Below are 22,114 nucleotides of genomic sequence, written 5' to 3'. Positions count from 1 at the left end.
CCTTGACTCCAACACCAGGTTGTTGCCAGGTCAGCCTGAGACTTAAATTCGAGTTGATGTTTGGATGTGACAGAGTCGCTCCTAATCCTCTCTGAATCCACTTGGAAGGGACAGACAGAGGAAAAGGACATCACCCCACAAGGAAGGACGGCGAACAAGGCACCCAGAGCAGGGCAAAACTGCGGGAGCAGCTCGGCACAGAACCAGTAAGGAATTTCCTAATGAATTATTATTAATCGGCGTAACCATAAGGGATGTTGCAGTGTAGAGCAGCAGAGGATTTGCTGCCCGGGGGCAGCAGAATTCAAACCATTCCCTCCTGGCTAGCCCACACAGCTGAGCTTTGTTTTGCTTTTAGTTTTGCTTTGCTTTGCATTTTTTGGGAGAGATTTCAGACCCAGCGGTTCCCAGCCTTGCCCTGGGGTTTCAGCCCCATTTTCCGAGTTCTCCTCACCGGCTCTGCTCCCCAGGAGCTCCCCGGGGCCTCTTTATCCACACAGCCCCTCTCCTGGGATCTGCTCCTGGCAGGGAAGGGCTCCCTGAGCCTCCATGGGGCTGTGGCTGCTGGTTGGGAGCCCGGAGCAGCAGGAGGGAGCTTTGTCTTAGCTGATCAGCCAAAGCAGCTCAGACAATGCCCAGCCCTTCTCCCCCAGAGCCTCCTGCAAGCCTGAGCCCTCTCAGGGCTGCTGTCCTGTTCAACAGGGATGGGATGAACCCCTTGGGGACAATGCCAGCCCTGCCACAGCTGAGGCCAGGGGACAAGGAGTGGGTGAGGGCTGCAGGAAAAGTTCTGCCCCAAAAGCCAATGTCTGGTAGCTGCCCTCAGCTCCCCAGGGCTTCCAGGTGGAAATGCCTCTCAAAACCAAATAAAGCTCTTTCCAGCAAGATGCCAGGGGCAGATGATGCCAGGAACTGCTGTGTCTGAGCTGGTAGAGGAAAGACCCTGGAGAATTGGGCACCTTGCTCGGGTTTCTTTCCCCCTAAAAGCTGCACCAGGGGCTGGGACAGATCCCTTGGAGCTCCTGTCCCAGCAGAGGCAGAAGAGCCAGGATTGCTGCAGCCTCGTGTGCGTTTGCTCCTTGCCCCGATTAAACAAACACCCCAGAGTTATCAGGAGCTGCCAAAAGAGCTGAGTCGACATTAATTAGTAACTGAGAGATTGGTTGGAAAGGGGATGACGGGAGCAAAATACACAGGCCTTTGTTTGCCTTCTGCAGTGAAAGTGCTGAGGGCTCCCGGCCCCAGCCACTCACCTCTGGCCTCTGGTCCCCAGGCATGGAGGTGGCATCTGCCCCATCCTAAGCCCCCGTGCTTTGGGGATCCCCAGGTCTGTTCCCATCCTTGACATTGAGAAAGCTGAAATCCCGTTAAAATGGTGATATTTTGGGCAAGTATAAGCCCGGGGTTCTTCCCTTTGTCTTCTGAGCATTGCTCCCCCATCCCATCTCATTTGGGGTTTTGGCTTTGCCAAGACCAGGCTGGGAAACAGCTGGCTGCTCTTAGACCGTGAGGTATGTTGTGAAATGAGTGTGGCAGGACATCAAAAGTGGTTCCTGACTCTCTGCTGTCCCTGCCCACTCTCTGAGCAGTGCCCACCCTGCACCAGGCTGGGGAGGAGCTGCTTACACCCCCTGTCCCCCTGCAGACAGCCCCAGCTCAGCGTGGGCTGCGGGGGAAGCTGGGTGGGAGATCATCTCTGCCCCTTTCCCCCCGTGCCGACCTTGGCCTGTTTGCTTTCCCCTCTGGGGCAGGCTGAGCAAACACGGGACGCTGCTGGGGCTCTGCCGTGCTCCAGCTCGCACAGACACAGGAGGGACACCCAGGATGAGGCTGCTCTTCCCTGCCCTCGTGCTGGCCCTGCTGGCCACCACCCGTGCTGCAGAAGGTGAGCTTTAGCCAGCCAACACCTTGCCAGGTGCTTTGGGGATGGAGAAAGAGAGATTTGTGGGCTGGTGGAGGGGCTGGGCAGGGTGGGCAGGGAGCGGATGGTGGCCATGGCCGTGTTGGCTGTACCCTGCAGGATGGGGAGAAAGAGGTGGGCAGCACATGGGTGTCAATGGTGCTGTGGCAAATCCCTGCCCAATCACAGCTGGGCTGCCAGCATGGAACTGGGAGCATGGCACGGCCCAATCCATGGCTCCCATCCCAGCAGGACCTGATGGGAACAGGGAACACCCCAGTCCATGGCTCCCATCCCAGCAGGACCTGAGTGGGAGCAGGGAACACCCCAATCCATGGCTCCCATCCCAGCAGGACCTGAGTGGGAGCAGGGCAAGGAGCTGCTGTCACCCCTGGTGATGGACTTGACCATGAAGGATTGGGGTACCCCCAACCAGGACATCCCCAAGTTTGTTTTCCCCCAGAGGGGAGGCATGGGCCCCACTGCCCCACCCCACATCACCCCTCCTGAGCTATGGATGGCTTTTGCAGACTCCTGTGAGGGCCGCTGTGAAGAAGGCTTCGATGCAGGGCACAAGTGCCAGTGTGACACCCTCTGTGTGTACTACCAGAGCTGCTGCAGTGACTACTCCACCGTCTGCAAAGCCAAAGGTACTGTCCCCATGGCCAGGGCAAGGGGGAACGGGTGCTCTACTCATGGGGTCTGTGCTGGGTCAGGTCTGCACCCACCTGTGGCTGAGGGGTGAAGTCAGCACCAGGATTTGCTGCAGCACAGGGGGGTTTGGGAGCTGGCTCGTTGCCATCTGGAGTGAGGGATCTGTGCTAATTGGATAGATTGGCTAGTAGGAAAAATGTCTTCTCTGAAAGGGTGTTCAGGCATTGGAGTAGGCTGCCTAGGTGGAATCACCATCTGTGGAAGTGTTCTAAAAAAAATATACTTGTGGCACTTGGGGACATGGGTGGCAGTGCAGGCTTGAATTGGACTTGATGATCTCAGAGGACTTTTCCAACCTTAATGACTCCAGGATTCTATAAATCCCTACTGCCTGGGAGGGAGCATCTCCTGCTCCCAAACCCCAGGGGAACCAACCTGCTCCCTCCCTGCAGTGACCCGGGGAGACGTCTTTGCCTTGCCTGAGGACGACTACCTGGACTACAACCTCACTGTGGACTTTGTCACCGAGGAGGTGCCCGTGGCAGAGCCCACAGAGCTGCCCACAGCCCCAGCGCCGGTGGAGACCACGCCAGAGAGCCAGCCAAACCCCGAAGAGACACTGCCAGAGGTGCCCAACACCACCCCAGGTGTGTCTGAGGAGCCTGAGGAGCTGTGCAGCGGGAAACCTTTTGATGCCTTCACCGACCTGAAGAACGGTTCCCTTTACGCTTTCCGAGGTACTTTGGGGACCTTGCCCAGGCACGTGGGACGTGCTGCCATGCTGTCACCCTGTGCTGGTGTCTGCAGTCCCTCCTGCTGCCCCCACCTCTCCTCTCTCCCCAGGGAAGTACTTCTATGAGCTGGACAAGACCAGTGTGAGGCCTGGCTACCCCAAGCTCATCAGTGACGTGTGGGGCATCGAGGGCCCCATCGATGCAGCCTTCACACGCATCAACTGCCAGGGCAAGACTTACCTCTTCAAGGTGGGCTGGGGGTACTCCCAGGGTGGCCAGCACAACCCCCAATCCACCCTAAATCCCCTTTTGGCACCTCCCATACACCCATGCATGCGGTAGTTGCCAGAAACCCCAAATCCTTGTGGTTGTTCTGGAACCCCAAGCAACCACAGCCTCATGATAGGGCTCCCCATCATCTCCACATTCCTCCTGGCAGACCTGTGACTGGGGCATGTTGCACCTGTGACCCCTCTCTGTCCCCCACCCCCCAGGGCACCCAGTACTGGCGCTTTGATGATGGAGCCCTGGACCCTGGGTACCCCCGGGACATCTCCGAGGGCTTTGAGGGCATCCCTGACAACGTGGACGCAGCGTTTGCCCTGCCTGCCCACAGCTACCGTGGCAATGAGAGAGTGTACTTCTTCAAGGGTAAGGGGGCAGAGCCTGGCACCACTGGGCACAGGCTGGGCACCCCTGCAGTGCTTGTTCCCCCCACTAACACCCTGCTCATCCTCTCCTAGACAAGTACTACTGGTCCTACGACTTCGCCCAGCAGCCCACGCAGGCCGACTGCGAGAAGTCCTCGCCCTCCACGGTGTTCAAGCACTATGCCTTCATGAACAGGGACAGCTGGGAGGATGTTTTCCAGATCCTCTTTGGCAGCAGGATGCGTAAGGGCTGGGAAGGGTTGGTGGGTCCCAACAGTGGGCACTGACAGGGCACAAGGGATGCAGACAGCCAGGGAGGAGGGAGCGATGCCTGGAAGCAAAGGTGGGCAGGATGAGCCATCACCTCCTGCCCAGGCCATGCACAGGAATCCCTCAGGCCACAGCTGCACCTCCCACAGCATCCCCAATCCCACCCTCACAGCCCTTATGCCCCCCATGACCAAACCCATCGCCAGCTGCCTCACACCACGGTGTCACTGCTGGGGACTGTTTATTGTCACTGGAGCTGGAGATGCCACGGCAAAACCCCAGCCCTGAGCAGAGAGAATGAAAGACAGAGAGGAGGAGAAGGGGGCTCAGCAGATCCCAGCCAAGGGGCTAAGCCACTCCTGGCTCAGCCTGGCCTGTGTCACTGTCACACATCCCATCCAGGCTGGGATCCCTTGGAGCACTCCCGTGGGTCTCGGGCACGCTGCTGCCCCCTCTCTCAGCCTCTGCTCCTTTTGCAGCCGGGGCAAACGGGCCGTGGTACATCAGCCGGGACTGGCGGGGTGTGCCCAGCCGCCTGGACGCCGCCATGGCCGGCAGGATCTACGTGGCCTCCCAGCAGCCCCGCAGGAGGAAATCCCGCCGCCAGCGCAAGAGGTACAACCACCACCGCTCACTGAACCTGGGATTCTGGAGCTGGCTGCAAAACGACCCCGACTCATCAGGTGTTGAAAGCGATGGGCTGTCGGGCTCCACGTGTGAGATGCTCCAGAGTGTTTACTTCTTTGTGGGAGGTGAGTCTGCTCTGGCAGGATCCAGAATGATGTGGGATCAGGGCTGCTGGGGCATGGGGAGTGCTCCTCTCTCTCTGCAATGGCTCTGGGGTGCAGTGGGAAGGTGCTGGCAGTGAGGCCTGGCAGCTCCCCAGACCTGGGGACAGTCCTGACTGCCCTGTCCCCTTCCCCAGACAAGTACTACCGTGTGAACCTGCGCACCAAGCGCGTGGACCTGGTGCGGCCGCGCTACCCCCGCTCCATCGCCCAGTACTGGCTGGACTGCCCCCAGCCCGCGGAGGAGAGCACCTGATGGGATCCCTGGAAACACCAGCAGCACAGCCCCAGCTAGACAGAAATAAACTGTGAGGGCCATGCAGGCTGCAGAGCTCTGTCTGTCCATCCATCCAACCGTCTGTGCCGTGGTTTGTGCAGTCCTTGCAGTCCAAGGTCCCATGTCCCCGAGGGCTGTGGTTGTCCCCCCAGTCTGTGATGCTGGCCCCATCCATGGTGTGCCTGTGGCAGCTCAGATCTGCTCTGCCAGCCAGGCCAGTGCCTCTTCCCACTGGAGGAGAGGGACGGTGCCAGCAGCTGCCAGCGGGAGCAGCAGGGTCAGGTCTCCATCTCCCCAGGATCAGTGCACAGCCCCAGGTGTGAGAGGCTGAGCAGGGATGGGTGCCCATCCAAGGCCCTGCCTGCTCTCCCAGCACTGCCCTGCTCACCTCTGGGCTCTGGCAGCCCTGGCCATGGTGGTGCTGAAGGGATGACCCTTCCCTCAGGGCTGGGGACGCACACAGGGCCTGGCAGCTCCCTCTGCAGCGGGTGCTGCTGAGACAAACTCCTGCTCCTGCCACGGCTCCTGCCATGAGGACACACAAACAAACCATCACCTCCAAAACTCCAGGGAACTCCTGAGCTGCAGCTGATGCCCAAGGAGTGGCTCTCACCTCTGCCTCTGGTGCGGCTGGGGGTCATGGGAGCCAGGCAGAGCCGTGTCCTCCTGTCCAGCACTTCCCTCAGGGGGCACTGGCTGTGGCACAGCGGGCACTGGCAGCACCTGGGCGTGAGCAGAGCGGTCAAGGTGGCTGTGCCACCCCTGTGCCACCCTTCCAAAGGGATCCCTGGGGCTGTACCTGGAACATGGCGGCATCAGCTGGCACAGGGCAGCACTGTGGGCAGCTGGGGTGGCTGGAGGCAGGAGGGAGCTTCTGCAAGAGAGGACAGCAGTGTGTCTGTGGTGTGTGCATGGCTGGGTGGTTGTGCACGGCTGGGTGGTGTGTGCCTGCTCTCCCTGCTGTGGTTGCAGGCTGCAGAGCCCTCCCTGCCTCTCACCGGCAGCCGGGGCACGGAGCTGGGTGTGGTTTCGGGCCGCCGCTGCCTCACCGGGAGCCTCTGGGGGACGTGCAGGCTGCGGGCACTCCGGAGCAGGGGCTGGCTGTCACAGGAGCTGCGGGTGCCTCTGTGGGATGGGCCAGCTGGGATGTCACCGCTGAGGTGTGGGCACAGATGGGGATGCCTGGGGAGCAGTGAGGAAGCCCGGCAGGGCATTGGCAGCCTCCAGAGAGCCCAGCCCCATGGAGTCACTGAGAGAGGCTGGTTGGTGCAGGGTGCTGCCCAGCCAGGGGCTCTGGCTGCCCTGGCAGCCCCTTGATCCCCTATCCAGGGGTCCCACACAAGCCTCCCATACCTCATCTGCTCGTTCTCCACCACGAAGTCTCGCAGGAGGCCATAGAGGCTGGGCCAGGCTGGGGTTCCCTCTGGTGGGAGCTGCCCTGCAGGGCCGTGCCTGTCCCCAGAGCCTGCCCATGCCTTTGGAGGGTTCCCTGCCACCTCCGAGCCCCTCACTGGCACTCTGGGCAGGCTCAGCTGCTGGCGCAGGGAGAGGTTTTCCAGCTGCAGGGCGTGGATCTCTCGCTCCAAGGTTTGCAGCAGCTTCTCCCGGGACACCTGGGAGGGTGGGTGGAAAAAGGGGGGCTCAGGGGGGTCCCAGCAGCAGGGAGAGGAACTCAGAGGGGTCCTTATCTGTGATACCCTGTTGGCCAGGGGTCTAGTGGTGACCCTGCGGGCACGGCTGGCGTAGTGCAGAGTGCTCAGGGTCTCTGAGAGGCAGCGTGAGGACGGGGAGATGCAGGCGACCTGCCAACGGGGAAGACATGCAGGTGGGCTGTCATCCAGAGGGTCACCACCATTTTCCATGGGGTGAGACCCCTGCCCAGCCTCCTGAGTGTTTTACCATCAGGGTGATGCCCGAGCCGCCCAGGGAGCGAGCCAGCAGCCGGGTGAGCTTGCTGTCCCGGTAGGGGATGTGCGTTCGCTTCCCTCGGGGCTTGGCCAGCAGGGAGATGCAGTGTCCTGCCGGAGGATGAGCCACACAGGATGTGACAAGGGACAAGGCTCTGGTGGGGGCGCTCCCAGGGCGGGTTCCCCAGCCCTTACCCAGCGCCAGGAGGCTGCGGTTGATGCTGTTGGCCTCCACGGAGAGCTCCCCGCTGGAGCCCGTCTCCTTCACCCGCTCGCTGCCAGCCAGGTCCACGAAGCACAGCGTGCCCTGCTTGCTGGGGCAGGCGCTAGCCTGGGGAATCACGTTGGGGGGTGATGCTTTGGCCCCCATCACCCCTTCCCCATGGCCCACAGCACTGTCCTGACTCCTGGATTTTGGACAGGATTCCCGGCTGCTCACTCCAGCCCCACCCGGGTATCCTTGAGGAGAGCATGACCCCCCCACCGTGGGGCTCCCCCCGCGCTGCGCCCTGAGCCCCCCAGCCCTGCCCAGGAGCGGGATGCGCGCTCACGGCTCGGCTGCGGACGTGGATGGTCAGCAGGGCGTGGCTGCGGCTCGAGTGCCTGTTGAGGGCGTGTGCCGATGTCCGGCGCCTCTGGGATCCTGCCGAGAGAGGAATTGATTGATTGCATGCCACCCCAACCTCACAGCATCCACTGCTCAGCACCTCCTGCCCGACCAGAGCTGCCTTGGCCGCTCCTCTTGGCTGCCATCAGAGCGCCACCAGCCCTGGGACGGCCTGCGTGGGGCTGAATCCCCACACAGCGGGTCCAGCACGCCCTGAACACGTCCCAGCCCCGTGTGTGAGGCTCAGCACCTTGCAGGAGCAGGCTGACGATGGCCTCCAGGCTCTCGAATTCCACACTGAGCTGGTTCTCCACGTAGAAGCCGCGGGATTTGCTCCAGCGCAGGGGCAGAGCGCACGGGGGTCCCGGGCTCAGCAGGTCCCGGACCTGGGATGTGGCAGGGGGAAGGCACCGGGAGAGCACAGGGGAAGGCACCTGGAGATGGGGCACAGGGTGCCAGCAGGGCCGGAGGGGGCGGCTGGGCAGGAACTTACCTGTTCGTTGTAGATCTCCAGGTAGGAAGCGCTGAGAGCCAGGTCAGAGGCACGGCTCCGGCTCTGCTCCAGGAGGCAGGTGAAGGATCTCTGCATCAGCCCCAGCAGGGCCGGGGACGCCGGCTGGGTGTCGCTCTGCAGAGACGCCAGGATGGTGAGCGGTCACATCGGGAACTCACCTGCACCATGACCGGGTGGGGAGAGCTCATCCCACGGCCAGGATGGGGTCAGACGGTCAGCGTTCTACCTGGCCGAGGGGTCCCATCAGGGTGTAGGTCTTCCCCGAGCCGGTCTGCCCGAAGGCAAAGACGGTGCAGGAGAAGCTGTGGAAGATGCTGAGCGTCAGGCACGGCCGTAGGCGGTGGCACAGCGATGCCACCTCCCGACACTGCCCGGGCAGTGCAAACCCGCCGGAACGGCCCGGAATGGGCTGGTTGGAGGGTTTGGGGTCCGCGGGGGGCTCCCCGGGACTCACCCGTCCATGGCCAGCTCCACCAGCTGCCTCATCCCGCTGCCCTCGAACACGGCCTCCTGCGAGGCGCCGGCGTCGAACACGGCGCTGAAGCCGAAGGTGGCATCGTGCCTGGCCGCGCTCACCTGGCCGTGGGGACAGCGGCGGCTCAGGGGTGCCACAGCCCTCCCAAACCCACAGTCCCACGGGGAGGTGGCACTCACGTGCACGGCGCCGTCACCGAGGCTGTGCACAACCTGCTGGTCACCTCGCCGCGTCTCCGTGCAGGTCAGTGGCCGGACCCTGAGGGTGGAGTGTGGACGGGGACACAGAGGTGTCGCTGCGCGGGGACCCTGCGGAGCCCTGCTGTGACCTCGCCCCAGGCAGGGAGGTTCCTGCCGCGTCCCTGAGCCCTTTCATCTCCCCTTACCTTAGCACCACTCTCAGACGCGTCTCTCTGCCCTCCACGGGCCCCCCACGCTCCTCTCCAGAGCTCCTTTGGGGAACAGAGGGCAGCAGGGTGGTGGGTGCCCCGCAGCTGGGGGGTTCTGCCCGCGGGCACCCCGGTGGCTGGGGTAGAGGGACCCCCGGTCCTGCTGTGCTCGCACCGTCCTCCCACCTCCACTGTGCCCTGAGGCCTGGCCGGGGACAGAGCTCGCTGTCCCCGCCATGTCACCGCAGAAGGACGGTCCTGTCCCCCCCAGCCCTTTTGGGATGCCACCCCCGCTGCCTGTATCAGCCACTGCCCAAGTCCTGCTGCTCCAGGACGGAGTGGCCTCTGTCGCCTCTGTCTCCTCCGTCTCCCCCACAACTTACGGTCTGTCCTGGCCCCGTGGGAGTGTTCTGGGCCGGGGGTCCGGCTGGGGGTCCCCGCCCCGCTCCCCCTCTGGTTCCATGCGGTCCCCAGTACCCGGTGCTCGGGGTGCCCGCAGCGCCCGGCCGGTCCCTGTGGGAACCACCCCCAGCCGGCCCAGGCTGCCCCGCACAACCGGTACCACCGCTCCGGTTAAACATTGACCGTGCCAGCCCTGCGGGAGAGCGGCGGTCGCACGGCGGGGGGCGAGCGGGGGAGGAAGCGCGAGGGGCGGGTGGCAGGTGGGTCCCCGAGCCCTGGGATCCTCCCGGGCCCCACCGATGGCGGCTCGGGGAGAGCTGTACGAGCAGCTGGTGTGGGTACCGGTCCCTAGGGATGCTGGGGAGTCAGTCGGGGCTGTCGGGGCTCTGCCATCGGGGGCGCGGAGCTGGGATCGGCCCCGGGAGCCCTTGGGAAGGGCTGGGGGGGGACAGCACCGCCCGCTCGGGGCGGTGCCAGCCCGCCGGGGGGGACCCGGGGGGGATAAAAGCCGGGGCGGCGGCGGGCCCGGGGGAGCCGGGCAGGATGAGCGCGGCCCCGGGCACCTCCCGCGCTCCCCAGCCGCTGCTCCGCTTCCCCGACGGGGCGGGCGGGCCGGGCGGCGGGCGGGCAGCGGGCGGGGCCGGCGCCCCGGGGCCGTGCCCCTGTCCCTGTCCCTGTCCAGGGGGGCCGCGGAAGCGGCGGCGGACCACGTTCAGCCGGGGGCAGCTGTCCGAGCTGGAGCGCGCCTTCGCCGCCGTGCCCTACCCGGACATCGCCACCCGGGAGCGCCTGGCCGAGCTCACCCAGCTGCCCGAGGCCAAGATCCAGGTGAGCGCAGGCGGGACCCTCCCCTCCATCCTTTCCTCCTTCCCTCCCGGGGCACCCTCTCCTCCGCGGGGCCGCCCTGTCGGGGCGTTGTCGGTGTCTCACAGCTCCCCTCGCCCGTCCCAGGTGTGGTTCCAGAACCGCCGCGCCCGCAGGATCCGTAGCGCCAAGCCGGAGCCGCCACCGCTGCCGCCACTGCCGCCGCCCGGGGAGCGGGGTCCCCCCGCGGCACCTCCCGACGGCAGCATCCCGTGCCCGGCCCCTGCCCTGCCGCCGCCGCCATCCCACAGCCCCGCGCGGGGCCTCCCCACCTCGCTGGGCTCCATCTCCGACCTCATCTACAGCGCGGCCATCACCAACCTGGGCGAGCCATAGGCGTGGCAAGGACCCCTGGCTCCTGGGGACCCTCCTGGCACCGCGGCCCCCCCGGATTAGTGCCACGATTTCATTAGGGTGTGGAATTACTGCCGGTCCCAAAGGCTCTGAGGATGTTATCCAATATCCTAAATGCCGGTGCGGCCACAGCAGGGACAGCTCCCCATCAGCTCCCTAATACCGACTAATCTTTTGGAAAAAATACCTTAATCTGAGGCCGTGTCCAGGGATGATTGTGGCGCGGCCGCCCCTAATCCGCAGGCACGTTCGCAGGTGCCGGCAGATCTCCCTGGATCAGATATTAAACCGTGTTTCCAGGGGGGCTTAGCTGCCATCAGAGCATTAATCACTGTGTCTGGCCCTGGCAGAGAGCCCACCAGGCAGGTGTCCGGGTCCCCAGGGCCTGCTGTGGGTGTCCACTCCCCGCTGTGGGTGCACTGAGCTGGCTCTGCTCTCTGTCCCACAGCACCTGAGAAACCCCTGGGCTCAGTGCTGAAGGGTGTTCCATCCCTACCTCCAGAATCTGAGCAGCATGGTTTGGGAGCACCGTGCATCCCTCACTGTGTAGGCACAGGAAGGTTTGGACAGGAGATGCAGAGGGAGAGGGAAGATTCACATCTCTGCGATGTCTTAGATGCCACATCAATGTTTCTCCCACCAACAGATACCTCCCAACACGCAGGAACACACAGTGTTATTTATTCCCAGAATAAAAGGACAGGAATTTCCCAGAACAGGGATGGCAGGAGCTCATGCCCCTCTCCCTGCTGGGGTGGTCGGAGTCCACAGCCATTCCCTCTCCTGTTCTGCAGCTCTGGGATTTCCAACCCAAGATTCATTTCAGGAGCAGGAAGCAAAGGACGAGCCTGAGGAGTGCAGAAGTGTTCCCACAGCAGGAACAGGCACAGACAGGACAAGATCTGTCCCAAATTAGCAGCTCCTGAAGAGGACAAATCCTCCAGCATGAAGCCTGCAGTCCATGGTCACAGTTTCCCAAGGTCCCCTTCGAGGGTCCGCACCATCACGTACAGCTCGGCCAGGCCCACCACTGAGGCCACAATGACAGCTGACAGGACACGCTGGGGACACAAAAGAGACAGAGAGGTGACCCTGGGTGTCCAGCCTGGCCAGCACACAGCACAGAGGGGCTCCAGGGGCTGGCTCACTCACCGCTGCTGTCTCTGCAAACACGTACTGGCTGCCCAGGTAGGTGCAGGCAAAGGCGGCCACCACGGTGACAATGAAGTTGAAGATGGTGATGACAACGGCTTTCACGGAGCGAACTGGGGACACAGGGGTGGAGGAGCTGGTTTTAGGTAAGGCTGGACACAAGGTGTAATCATGCACAGCTGCCTCAGCTGTAGATGTAATCCTGGGGAGTCACGCTCTTGGTGCCTCCAGAAATATTGGTGAGAATGACCAAGATGCTCCTTTATTCAAGGAACACCTCAGTGCATGGAAACCTCCTGGTGAGATATTCCGAGAGGGAAGGGCTGTCACCAGCTGGAGATGGAACAGTTCCCATGCCTGGCCTGCCACATGCCAACAGGACAGGGAGCCACTCACCTTGCCTCCCAAATTCAGCCAATGGCCCATTCATCTCCTGAAAGAAGGGATTGAAACAGCTTGTGATCACTTGTATTTTCATGTTAATATGTTAATGTTATTACTGTGTGTGCAGAATAAAAGCAACGCCAATGCCCTGCCCTGTCCACAAGACTCTGAGCTTTTGGGTGGGTGGGCTGTGGGGGAGACACACACTGCAGGGACACCTTTCACTAAACCAGCTCAAACCTGGAGGGGTCCAGCTTGGCAGAGAGCAAAGCAGATCTTCCCATGAGAGTTAATGTGCACCTGGATGCCAGGTACAGTGTGGAAGGGCAGAATGGGACCCCAAGGGATGCCAGCAGCAAGGGATGCTGACTTGGCTGAACAGCCACCCTGCCAGATCTCAGCTCTCTCATGAAAGAATGAGTGCCCACATATGATCTTGTATTTTCAGCTTTTACCTCGACATGAATGAAGCAATTTTAAAACCATGACAAAAATTTAACCAGCAGAGATGCTCCCAGTCAAACATTTACAGCATGTGCTCAGTCTCCCAGAACAGAACCTGAGATCTCTGGCACAGTGAACAGTTCCCAAGAGTCAGTATGTCTAATTCACCACCTTGTTAATCCTGTCCTACCTCTGTCCTTAACACCAGATCTGCTCCCGGTGTGTTTACAGTGTGCTTTCCTCCAGTGCCTTCCACATCCCCTCTGCACTGCACTCACTCTAAGGGGGAAAATCTCCTTTGTTCTCAGGTGTTTGAGGGATGAATCCTGGCACTGCAGTAGCCCCTCACCTGGCCGGTGATGTTGCGGGTCATCCGCTGGTACTCCTCGTGCGCCAGCTTGGCCTTGATCCGCTCCAGCCGTGCTACCAGCTCGGGGTTCTGGGGAAGGCACAGACCCACCGTGAGGCCCGGGAGTCGCCGCCTCCTCCCGCGGCTCCGGCCCGGCCCTCACTCACCCGCGGCGGCACCGGCACCTCGGGCAGGTGGATCTCGCATCCCTCCAGCAGCTCGTGTAGGTGCAGCGGAGACCCTGCGGGCGGGGCACGGCACGGTCACGGCCGCGGTCACGGCCGCGGTCACGGCGCGATCCCGGCGCAGCGCGGCCTACCTGCCTCCCTCAGCGCGGCGTGCAGCCTCCGCAGCAGCCCGAACGGCACCAGCGCTCCTTCCTCCGCCAGCGCCGCCTCCAGCTCATCCCTCAGCGCGGCGGGCAGCGCCGCCAGCTCTCCATCCCGCACCGCCCGCCGCAACCGCGGCCCGGCCCGCACCGAGGACGCCATGTTGGGCCCGGCCGGCGTTGCCGGGGCGACCGGGAGGGGCGGCGAGGGGAACCATAGAGACGGCGGGGCGGGGCGGCGCGGGCGGGCGGGGCGGGCGGCGCGGGGCACTGTGGGCCGCGGGCGGTGGGATGTCGGGCGGCGCGGCGCGGCGGTACGTGGCGGCGGCGCTGGGCCGGGCCCGGGCCCGCGGGCCGCCCCCGCTCTGGGAGCCGCCCCCCGCCCGCCACCTGCGCGCTCTGGGCACCGGGGGGGCGGTGGCGGCGCTGCCGTCGTTGCTGCTGCCGCCGAGGCGGCACCTCTCGTCGCGGTGAGGCCTGTGAGGGGATGGGTGAGGGCAGGGACGCTTGAGGGGTGAGGGGGTGACTGAGGGTGAGGGGAGTTGGGGTCTGTTGAGTCGCTGGGGAAAAACTGTGAAAGAGCTTGGTGCTGTCAGGGTTGACGTATGGGAGAGGAGGGATTGGGCTAAAGGGACAGCTGGGTGAAGGTGTGCAGGGCTGTGGGGAGAGGGGACACTGGCAAAAGGGGGAGGGCAGGGCAGGGACTGGGCTGTTTGTGGGGTGCCCGAGGGACACACGAGGTGGGGAGCAGTGTCCCCCTGGGCTGGGCGCTGTTTCAGCCCCTGCAAACCCTCCCAAGCTGCCTCTCTGCTCGCAGGAACCGTCCCGAGGGCAAAGTGCTGGAGACCGTGGGGGTGTTTGAGGCCCCGAAGCAGCACGGGAAATACGAGACAGGCCAGGTAAGGGGTTTTAGGGGGCACAGCTGGCCCTGTGGGTTCCTGGCACAGGGATTGGGCAGCTGGGGGATTTCCTGTAAGGAAAAGTCAGCAGCAGAAGGCCGGGAGTTTCACAGCTCAGTGCTCCTTGTCTGTGCTGTGTCTGCAGTTTGTCAGTCATCTGACAATAGCAGCTCGATAAGAATCTGCAGCACAACACAACTGTTGTACAATGGCGTTTGCTCCACTGTCTTGCTTCGGGGTTTTCTCCCTCAAGGATCCAAAGAGACAATCAGTGAATTTGAGAAATAAGAGCTAAACTTGTAATTCCTGTCCTGAAGACTCTCAGATCTGTTTGTGAGCAGTCTCTCCTTTCTGCTGCTCTACTACTGCATTACTCATTTAGTCCTTCCCTTTTATGGGATTGAGATTACATGGATTTCTTCTCTCATCCCAAACTGTTTCTCTCTTTCTGCTCTGGACCATCACAGTGATGTTTCTCCCTGTATCCCCGTCCCACACATTAAACCTTTAGCAAATGTTTGTAGTTTTACCTCAGATAACAGATTTTTAAAATAATTCAGCTGCAATTATTTGTTCCTTCCAGCTCTTCCTGCACAGTGTGTTTGGCTATCGAGGAATAGTCCTGTTTCCCTGGCAAGCCAGGCTTTATGATCGGGATGTGGCTTCTCCTGTCACAGAAAAGTAAGGATTTGAGGATTTGGACTGTTAGATTTGCATTTTGTAGTGAATTACCTTTTTGGGGTAAACAAGTGTTTTTAAGGAGGGGCAATGGCATGGGTCTGTTTGCAGGAGTGTAAACTAGGAGAGATCATTAAAGAGATACTTCATTATTAAGTATTGAGTATTGTTAATTAGAGACATAATGGAAGCATGAAGGATAAAAGTGTGTGTATGGAGGAAATAAAAATCAATTTAAAATTATGCAAATGGAATTTTGTATTATACAAAAAGATCCTTTTTGGGTTAGATCCAGGCTCCTGTGTTACCACTTGGAGGCTGCGGTAGGTTGCCAGTGAACTGGATTTGTCAACTTCCTCCTCAATTTCAATCCCCTAAGCCAAGTTCATCCTTCTTGAGCTGCTGTTCAGTTCTCTCCCCTCTTGCATCTGTGTTTCCCCTGGCCTGTCATCAGTTGTGCTGGGGAGGAGTGAGGATCAGAGAGAAAATCAGAGAGCAGTAGGAATATCCATCCCAGAGAGGAGCCTGCACTGAGCGGGAAAAACCTCTGAGCTCTCGGAGCTGTGTCAGACACCACTGATGGTCATCTCAGCTCATCTGTCATTGTGTGGGTGGCTCATGGGGCTTTGGTTTGGGTGCAGCCAGATGATTACAGGCTGCAAAATGTGACTTTTAAAAAATTCATTGCTTATAAGTGCTTGGTTGTGGTAACAAGAATTTGCTGCTATCCTGGGCTTGAGCTCAGAGCTTTGCTTTTCTCTTCAGGAGCGAGAATGTGGCAGGCCATGGTTCCAAAGAGGTCAAGGGTAAAACACACACTTACTACCAGGTGTTAATAGATGCCCGGGATTGTCCACATATAGTAAGTAATGAGTAATGTTGGTATTGAAACTTGAGTATCTTCTCCTACATGAGTGGTTCAGAGGGACAGGCACTGAAGGAAAATTACTTTGGTGGCTAACTGTATTGGTTAGGATTTTTGGATAAATTTGTTCTTCAAGGCATGTTTTCCCTGAGAGAGATCATCTGGAATGTCATACATGTTTCCCTTTTCCAACCTCCTTTCTTGTTGCTGGTGCTGTTCCCACACTGTTGCACACAGGTCATTAGGAGTGTGGGCTGCAGCACTGAAAATGCTTCTCACTTGTCTGAGTGAGGAGTTAGCCCAGAGGAGTTAAATTGAGAGAATTCTGAGGTGAATTGGTTAAATGAAATAAACATTTTGTGCTTCATAAACCTCACTACTAACCTGAAATATGACTGGAAGCTGTCCTGCAGCAATGCACACAAAAACATAAACCTCCCTGTTTCTCAGTCCCAGAGATCACAGACAGAGGCAGTGACATTCCTGGCAAATCATGATGACAGCAGAGCCCTCTATGCCATCCCAGGTGAGTGAAATCCTCCTGCAGCTTCTGCTCCTTGTGAGGTGAGGTCAGAAAAGGAGCGGCAATTCTTACAGGACATTCTGCAGTGGATCTGTCCATGGCTTAGGGCTGTGCTGGACACAACAGAGTGACTAAAGTACAGGAAGCCCTTTGGATAGCTGCAGGTTGTGATCTGACACAGCCCTGTCTGATTTGGGCTCTTGAGGCATAGATCCCATACCAAGTTGTATATGGGCTGTTCTGCTTTGTGGTCAGGGCAGCTGGATTTATTCCTGTCCTGTGCATTTCCTGCCCAGAGTGCTTTTGGGGCAGTGCAGGCACTTTGCAGGGCAGTGTGTGTTTATCAGAGGAGTCACTCCATGAAAAATCTCACAGGAGAACACTGCCAAGAGTTATTCCTGGCACATCTCCTCCATTCTTCATTGCAGTTGTGATATTAGCTTTGACTTCTGCTGCCAAAGTCCTTTTTCCTCTCTAGTGTGATCAATTTTTCTGCCAGGAGACTCTGGAGAGGTTCCATAGCTTTTGGGGTTTCTTTTTCAGGTTTAGACTACGTAAGCCATGAAGACATCCTTCCCTACAGCTCCACTGATCAAGTGCCCATCCAGCATGAGCTCTTTGAGAGGTTCCTCATGTACGACCAAACTAAAGGTAAATTCTGGCTGCACAGGGAATTCTCCAGAGCCAGATGGTGCTCTATAAAAATACCCAGTGCTCTATAATAAATACCCAAACCCCATCATCTTGGATATGGTATAAAAATCATGTCTGGCTTGGGGTTTGTTACACTGAAACTGCCTTTGAATATTTATTTTAACCATGTGAAAGGAATTGTGTTGAGGGGAGAGCAGTCCAGCTACAGTGTTTCCTCTCACCTTTCCCTCCCCACAGTCCCACCTTTTGTAGCAAGGGACACTCTGTGTGCGTGGCAGGAGAAGAACCACCCCTGGCTGGAGCTCTCGGATGTGCACCGAGAAACCACGGAGAACATCCGTGTCACTGTCATCCCCTTCTACATGGGCATGAGGGTAAGTCTGTGCTGCCCTGGTAATTCTGCCATCTGTTTCACTGGCTTGTTTTTGTAAGATTGGTTTGCTGCCTGAAGGTACTTTCTGCTTACTGGAGAAGTGACATTTAACCACAGTTGCCATTTTGTTCTCATGGGTATAAACATGAAACTGTTTTGCCATGTATTTTTGGAGAACATCTCCTGCATATTGGCTTTTGCTGGTTATCAGTAGGATGAGAAATAACCTGTGATGTTCTGCACAACAGTGCTAGCAAGATATTTGGGAAGACTTGAGTTGGTCCTGTTAGTGCCTCAGTCACGTGAGGTGAGGCTGGGGCCATCTGCTCTGTAACAACAGCCACATTTGTTATCCTGCCCAGTGATGGGCTGCAGCTCCCTGCCCATTTCCTGCCTCTAGTTTGGCTTTAGAAGGTTTGGCTAAAGCCTTCTGGATTTAGCTGATAACCATGTGCTCTTTATAGCACAGAACTTCACGTGGACCATCCAAAATAATGCAGCCCCAACAGACTCCTGAGTGGGAGAGCTGGGAATTCCCACAGGGAGCCTGAGCTGTGGCAGGTGCATGTTTTGGTGTGGATTTGCAACTTTTGTGGATCCAGCTGGTGTTTGTCAGAAAAACAGTGCCCAAAGGCAAGGAAAGGGGTTTTTAGATGTGTAGAAAGTGCATAATTAACATGGAGATGAACCCTGGGGGTTGTCACGAGCTCCTTGCAGATCTCCCACGTCATGATTAGTGTAGAGCAGAGGCAGTGCCAGGCTCTCAGAGAGCAGCTGTCTGTGCTCATGTGAGTTGTCTGCGTCACCCTGGCACAGAGTGAGAGCCCCTGTGCCGGTGCTGTGGTGACAGCTGAAGAGGTTTTTGGCACCTCACATCCAAGGGCAGCTGCTAAAGTCTTTTGTTTCTCTTGACAGGAAGCCCAGAATTCCCATGTCTACTGGGTAAGTGCCTTTTGTATCGTGGAGCAGCTAAAGGGAAGGAGTTAATTTGCTGTGGCATCACTGCAGTGTGATAAGCTCTGAGGGAGAGTAGCCTTTGCTTGGCAACTGTTTCCCAGTACCAGCTGCAGGTTATCAACTGCTTGCAGCTGATTCCAGCTCTTGATAAGAGTCTTTCTTCTGCCCAGTGGCGCTACTGCATCCGCCTGGAGAACCTGGACAGCGAGGTGGTGCAGCTGAGAGAACGGCACTGGAGGATATTCAGCTTGTCTGGCACCTTGGAGACAGTCCGGGGCCGTGGGGTTGTAGGAAGGGTAGGTGCCATCCACACTGTTTTTTGGGAAACACAGCCCTTTGTTGGAGTTCTCTCACTAGGTTGTGTGGATTTGCCAGTAATTGTTTAGTGGGCACTTGAAATAGATGGAGTGGGAAGCTGGCAGTGATAAAAGTCACATGAGCTTTTCATCTGTTGTTTGTCTGTGTGAACTGAAACTTCACACTGATTATTAGAGGGTGATCCTAAATGACTGGTGGTTGGAAAACTGGAATAATAACGGGATTCTGGTGCTACTCAGTGGACAGATTGCTGTGTGATTGGGAGAAATGCCGGGATGTAGGTCTCTGTTTGGTTTTGTTTCATGCTATATAAATTTCCTGTTGATGTCTATCTGTGATATATCTGCTGATGCCCAGTGGTCTCTTGTTTTCTCAGGAGCCAGTTTTGTCCAAAGAGCAGCCAGCATTTCAGTACAGCAGCCACGTCTCCCTGCAGGCATCCAGTGGTCACATGTGGTAAGAAAAGAAGCCCTCATTGCTGCAGCAGTGTTTTGGGTGTAGGACCCCCCAGGAGAGAGCTGGGGTGCAGTTTGCAGCCTGGGGTTGTGGCTGAAATCTGGGTGGAAGTAGAGAAGACAGGGCATAGTTGGTAGCTAAATTCTGATGAGCTTCTCTCTAGCTGTATCCCAGTTAGTGATAAGATGATCTGTTGGTTCTCTGCACCAGGAGGGGTTCCAGGATAATTTTTCCTCCTGCTGTGGTTTGTGCTAGACTGGATTTAAAGACATGAAGCAGTTATTCCTTTTGTCCTTGGTGCAAGAGCCAAGGCCTTGTGCTGGTGATTCCCTCAGCAGCAGGGATGTGTGCTCTGGTATCTCCTTTCTTGAGAGAGGATTGGGCTTTAACTCCATCTCTGTTCACTTCTGTGTCAGGAATTGGCATGCAGGGGTTTTCCCAGTTTAGACCAGTTAAGGACTTCAGTCTAACTGGTGCTTAAGTTTCTTCTGGTGTAAATGCAGGGAGAGAAGTGCCCAGCTGAGTTGTTCTTTTCCTGTGCCTTGGGGTTAAAGCAGCTTCCCTTTATTTGCCTTTTGGCTGGGTTAGCACATTTAGTGCCACCACTGTGTGGACAAGGACTGCACAGCCACCTCCTGCCTTCTCTATGACAGGTCCTTCTGCATTTTTTTAAGGAAATCTCCTTCCCAGTTAGGTTGTATTTGAGTTGGGAAAAGCAGAGCAGCTCTTTGCATATAGGGTGTACCTTGTTTGCCATGTGAAGTGTTTTGAATTGCCTGAATGGATGCCCTGGGGAATAAAACCAGGTGGTCTAGGAGTTTTTCCCTGTCTGCATACATCCTGAAGACAGAGACACAAAGGTTCTGCATCTCAGAAGCTGCTCAGCTGGACTTCTGGTGTTCAGTTGTGTCCTCTCTGTCCTGAGAACCTGTTAATTTATCTCCACAGCCCTCTGGCCCCTGTTGTGTTCTGCAGTACAGCTGTCTGTAGCTCAGAGCAGTAAACAATGGTTGTACCAGGACAGGCAGGTTCAGCTCTGAAATGCAAAGCTGAAGCTGTTCCAAATTACATCTGTGATGGGATTTCTTAATGTCACTGACAACCAGTGGAGCTCCTGCCAAGAAACACAAATCTGAATTTCCGTGTAACCAGTCTGTAAAAACAGCTCAGATGGCTCTGTGTCCTGGGGAGTAGGAGATGGGTAAACACCACTGCAGGTGCATGGAGGGGTGCTTGACTCCCGTGGGCTGCAATCATCACAGCTTTGTGCAGGAAATGTGTCAGGGATGTGCTGTAGAACTGCCCAGGAGTCCTCCATGGATGAGTTACGTTTGCAGCTGAGCCCATATCCTTGCTGCTGGACCAGCCTTGCAGTTGCACCCCCAGGATGTTGAAGAGCTCAGGTTTTACCTTTTTGCTGATGCTTCCTAGGTGTGTCCTGTTTGTCCCTGGCCTCAGTGTGACCTGTGCCATTACTTTTGCAGGGGCACTTTTCGGTTTGAGAGGCCTGATGGCTCCCACTTTGATGTGCGAATCCCACCCTTTTCCCTGGAAAGCAACAAAGATGAGAAGACCCCTCCCTCCGGCCTTCACTGGTAGATCAGAGTGCCCAGAGCCACGGAGGCCTGTGTGTGTTGTAGACCTTTGCCTCCCCTTTATGCTGCAGCCAAGAACACGGAGCTTTTAAACATTTTAAACCATTTCTGTTTTAACTGTTGTCTGCCAGGGAGGCTTTTTTTGGGAACTTTACTACTGGCTCTTCTCTCAGGCTGCTTGTAAAACATGAGCTGTGTTCCAGGTAACCCTTTCCCTCTGTGGCACCTGCTGGGTTTTTGGGGCTGGGGGATGCAGATCTGTGCTGCTGCACAAGACTGGCCCCCCTCAGCAGGCCTGGACCCTTTCCAATGTGTTGTGACTTCTCTGCAATGTGAGGTTTCTCTAATAAACTGGCCCTTCCAGTTGCAACCAGTCTTCCTTCCTAAGCCAAGGCCATGGCTTTGCATCCAGCCTGTCCCAGCTTGTTGCTCCCCCAGAGTTGTTGCTGCTTCAGAAGCAGCTGCTCCTCCTTTAGGGATCAGGAATGTGAGCTCAGCTTTCCTGCAGTGCAGCTTCTTTTTGGGATTCAGCCAGGGCTGGAGCAGCCCGTGAGCTCCACTCGTGGCACAGCTTGTCTGGGCTTTGTGCTGTGTGACACAAAGCCTGTTCTTGTTGGAGAAGAGGGTGCAGAGGGGACAAGGTGGGTGACATGTGGCGCTGTCACAGTGTCCTGTGTGTGCTCAGTACTGTGATGGCACAGGAGAGCTGAGGGGAGCCCTTCCCCTTGCCAGGGCTTTGCTTTGCTGCAGGGATTGCCATCTCAGCAGCTCCTCTGCTCACACTGTGGCTGCACCCATATTTCCTTGGTAGTTTCTGTCCAGGAATGCTTGTTTTCACCTGGGATGCTTGTTTTCACTGCTGTGAGGCAGTGCTTGGCTTTCTGCTCCTGCTTGCTCTGGGTGCCAGGCTGTGATGTTTTGGTGGCATGGAGGGCCCTGCAGGATGTGAAATCCTGTGAGATGACAATGAATGGATGTGTGGGAAAGGCAGAGCAGCTCTGAGGATTGCAAAGATCGTCAGCCCCCGTGGTGTGGGACCCTTGTGGCTGCCTCTGGGCATCCAGACTTCTGCATCACTCTGAGGCACAAGTACTTGGCCTTGTGATAACCCTAGGAAGAGTTCCCAACCTTCCTCCTTTCCAACCTTCCTCCTTTGCTAGTCTTGCATAAATGACAAGGTGTAACTAATTCACAGGATGTTTTCCTTGATTTAGAAGTATCCCAGTTATTCCCTCTTCCCTGGAACCCCCTCTGAGCACTCTGTTTGCCTTTGGCTCTGGAGGGCAGAGCTGTGAGCAAACAGCCTTGGGGGAGACTCTGATCTGTCCCACAGGCAGTGGATCCCTGTTTAGAGA

General features: G+C 57.9%; 5 protein-coding genes across 6 annotated transcripts; 3 read left to right on the top strand and 2 right to left on the bottom strand.

Annotated features, from left to right (window-relative positions):
• Nucleotides 1-5,355, top strand: VTN (vitronectin). Of its 2 annotated transcripts, XM_058817919.1 has the most exons (9): nt 1-206; nt 1,752-1,885; nt 2,431-2,550; nt 3,007-3,291; nt 3,398-3,537; nt 3,783-3,939; nt 4,032-4,181; nt 4,688-4,960; nt 5,134-5,355. In XM_058817919.1, the coding sequence occupies exons 2-9, from the start codon at nt 1,825-1,827 to the stop codon at nt 5,250-5,252; spliced, it is 1,305 nt and encodes a 434-aa protein (XP_058673902.1). In that variant the 5' UTR covers nt 1-206; nt 1,752-1,824; the 3' UTR covers nt 5,253-5,355. The 2 variants fall into 2 exon arrangements, with proteins under 2 accessions (XP_058673902.1, XP_058673903.1); XM_058817920.1 differs by lacking the exon at nt 1-206 and having other exon boundaries at nt 1,651-1,885.
• A 110-nt stretch (nt 5,356-5,465) lies between these two features.
• On the bottom strand, nt 5,466-9,745 carry KIF12 (kinesin family member 12). The gene is given in 18 exon segments (XM_058817962.1): nt 5,466-5,530; nt 5,662-5,798; nt 5,887-5,996; nt 6,073-6,147; nt 6,272-6,455; nt 6,627-6,886; nt 6,971-7,075; nt 7,173-7,291; nt 7,376-7,511; nt 7,732-7,823; nt 7,945-8,173; nt 8,281-8,415; nt 8,528-8,603; nt 8,756-8,877; nt 8,956-9,034; nt 9,162-9,227; nt 9,548-9,678; nt 9,680-9,745. Coding segments are annotated over 18 exon segments (2,187 nt in total).
• A 364-nt stretch (nt 9,746-10,109) lies between these two features.
• Nucleotides 10,110-11,052, top strand: SEBOX (SEBOX homeobox). The gene is made up of 2 exons (XM_058817978.1): nt 10,110-10,394; nt 10,518-11,052. Exons 1-2 carry the CDS (start codon nt 10,110-10,112, stop codon nt 10,764-10,766), a joined length of 534 nt encoding a protein of 177 aa, XP_058673961.1. The 3' UTR covers nt 10,767-11,052.
• A 375-nt stretch (nt 11,053-11,427) lies between these two features.
• On the bottom strand, nt 11,428-13,624 carry TMEM199 (transmembrane protein 199). The gene is made up of 6 exons (XM_058817907.1): nt 13,433-13,624; nt 13,281-13,354; nt 13,114-13,203; nt 12,333-12,369; nt 11,937-12,049; nt 11,428-11,845 (listed from the first exon to the last, which is right to left on the bottom strand). The coding sequence occupies exons 1-6, from the start codon at nt 13,602-13,604 to the stop codon at nt 11,750-11,752; spliced, it is 582 nt and encodes a 193-aa protein (XP_058673890.1). The 5' UTR covers nt 13,605-13,624; the 3' UTR covers nt 11,428-11,749.
• Nucleotides 13,625-13,717: 93 nt separating this feature from the next.
• Nucleotides 13,718-21,129, top strand: POLDIP2 (DNA polymerase delta interacting protein 2). Its single transcript, XM_058817768.1, has 11 exons — nt 13,718-13,911; nt 14,259-14,340; nt 14,924-15,021; nt 15,784-15,880; nt 16,334-16,409; nt 16,950-17,057; nt 17,298-17,434; nt 18,349-18,375; nt 18,561-18,686; nt 19,085-19,164; nt 20,649-21,129. Exons 1-11 carry the CDS (start codon nt 13,733-13,735, stop codon nt 20,761-20,763), a joined length of 1,125 nt encoding a protein of 374 aa, XP_058673751.1. The 5' UTR covers nt 13,718-13,732; the 3' UTR covers nt 20,764-21,129.
• The last annotated feature ends 985 nt before the right edge of the window (nt 21,130-22,114 follow it).

The sequence above is a fragment of the Ammospiza caudacuta genome, chromosome 20 (genome assembly GCF_027887145.1).
Source record: "Ammospiza caudacuta isolate bAmmCau1 chromosome 20, bAmmCau1.pri, whole genome shotgun sequence".
In the NCBI taxonomy this organism is placed as follows: domain Eukaryota; kingdom Metazoa; phylum Chordata; class Aves; order Passeriformes; family Passerellidae; genus Ammospiza; species Ammospiza caudacuta.
The sequence above is the reverse complement of the archived record's forward strand: the minus strand, read 5'-3'. Positions and strand labels throughout refer to the sequence as shown.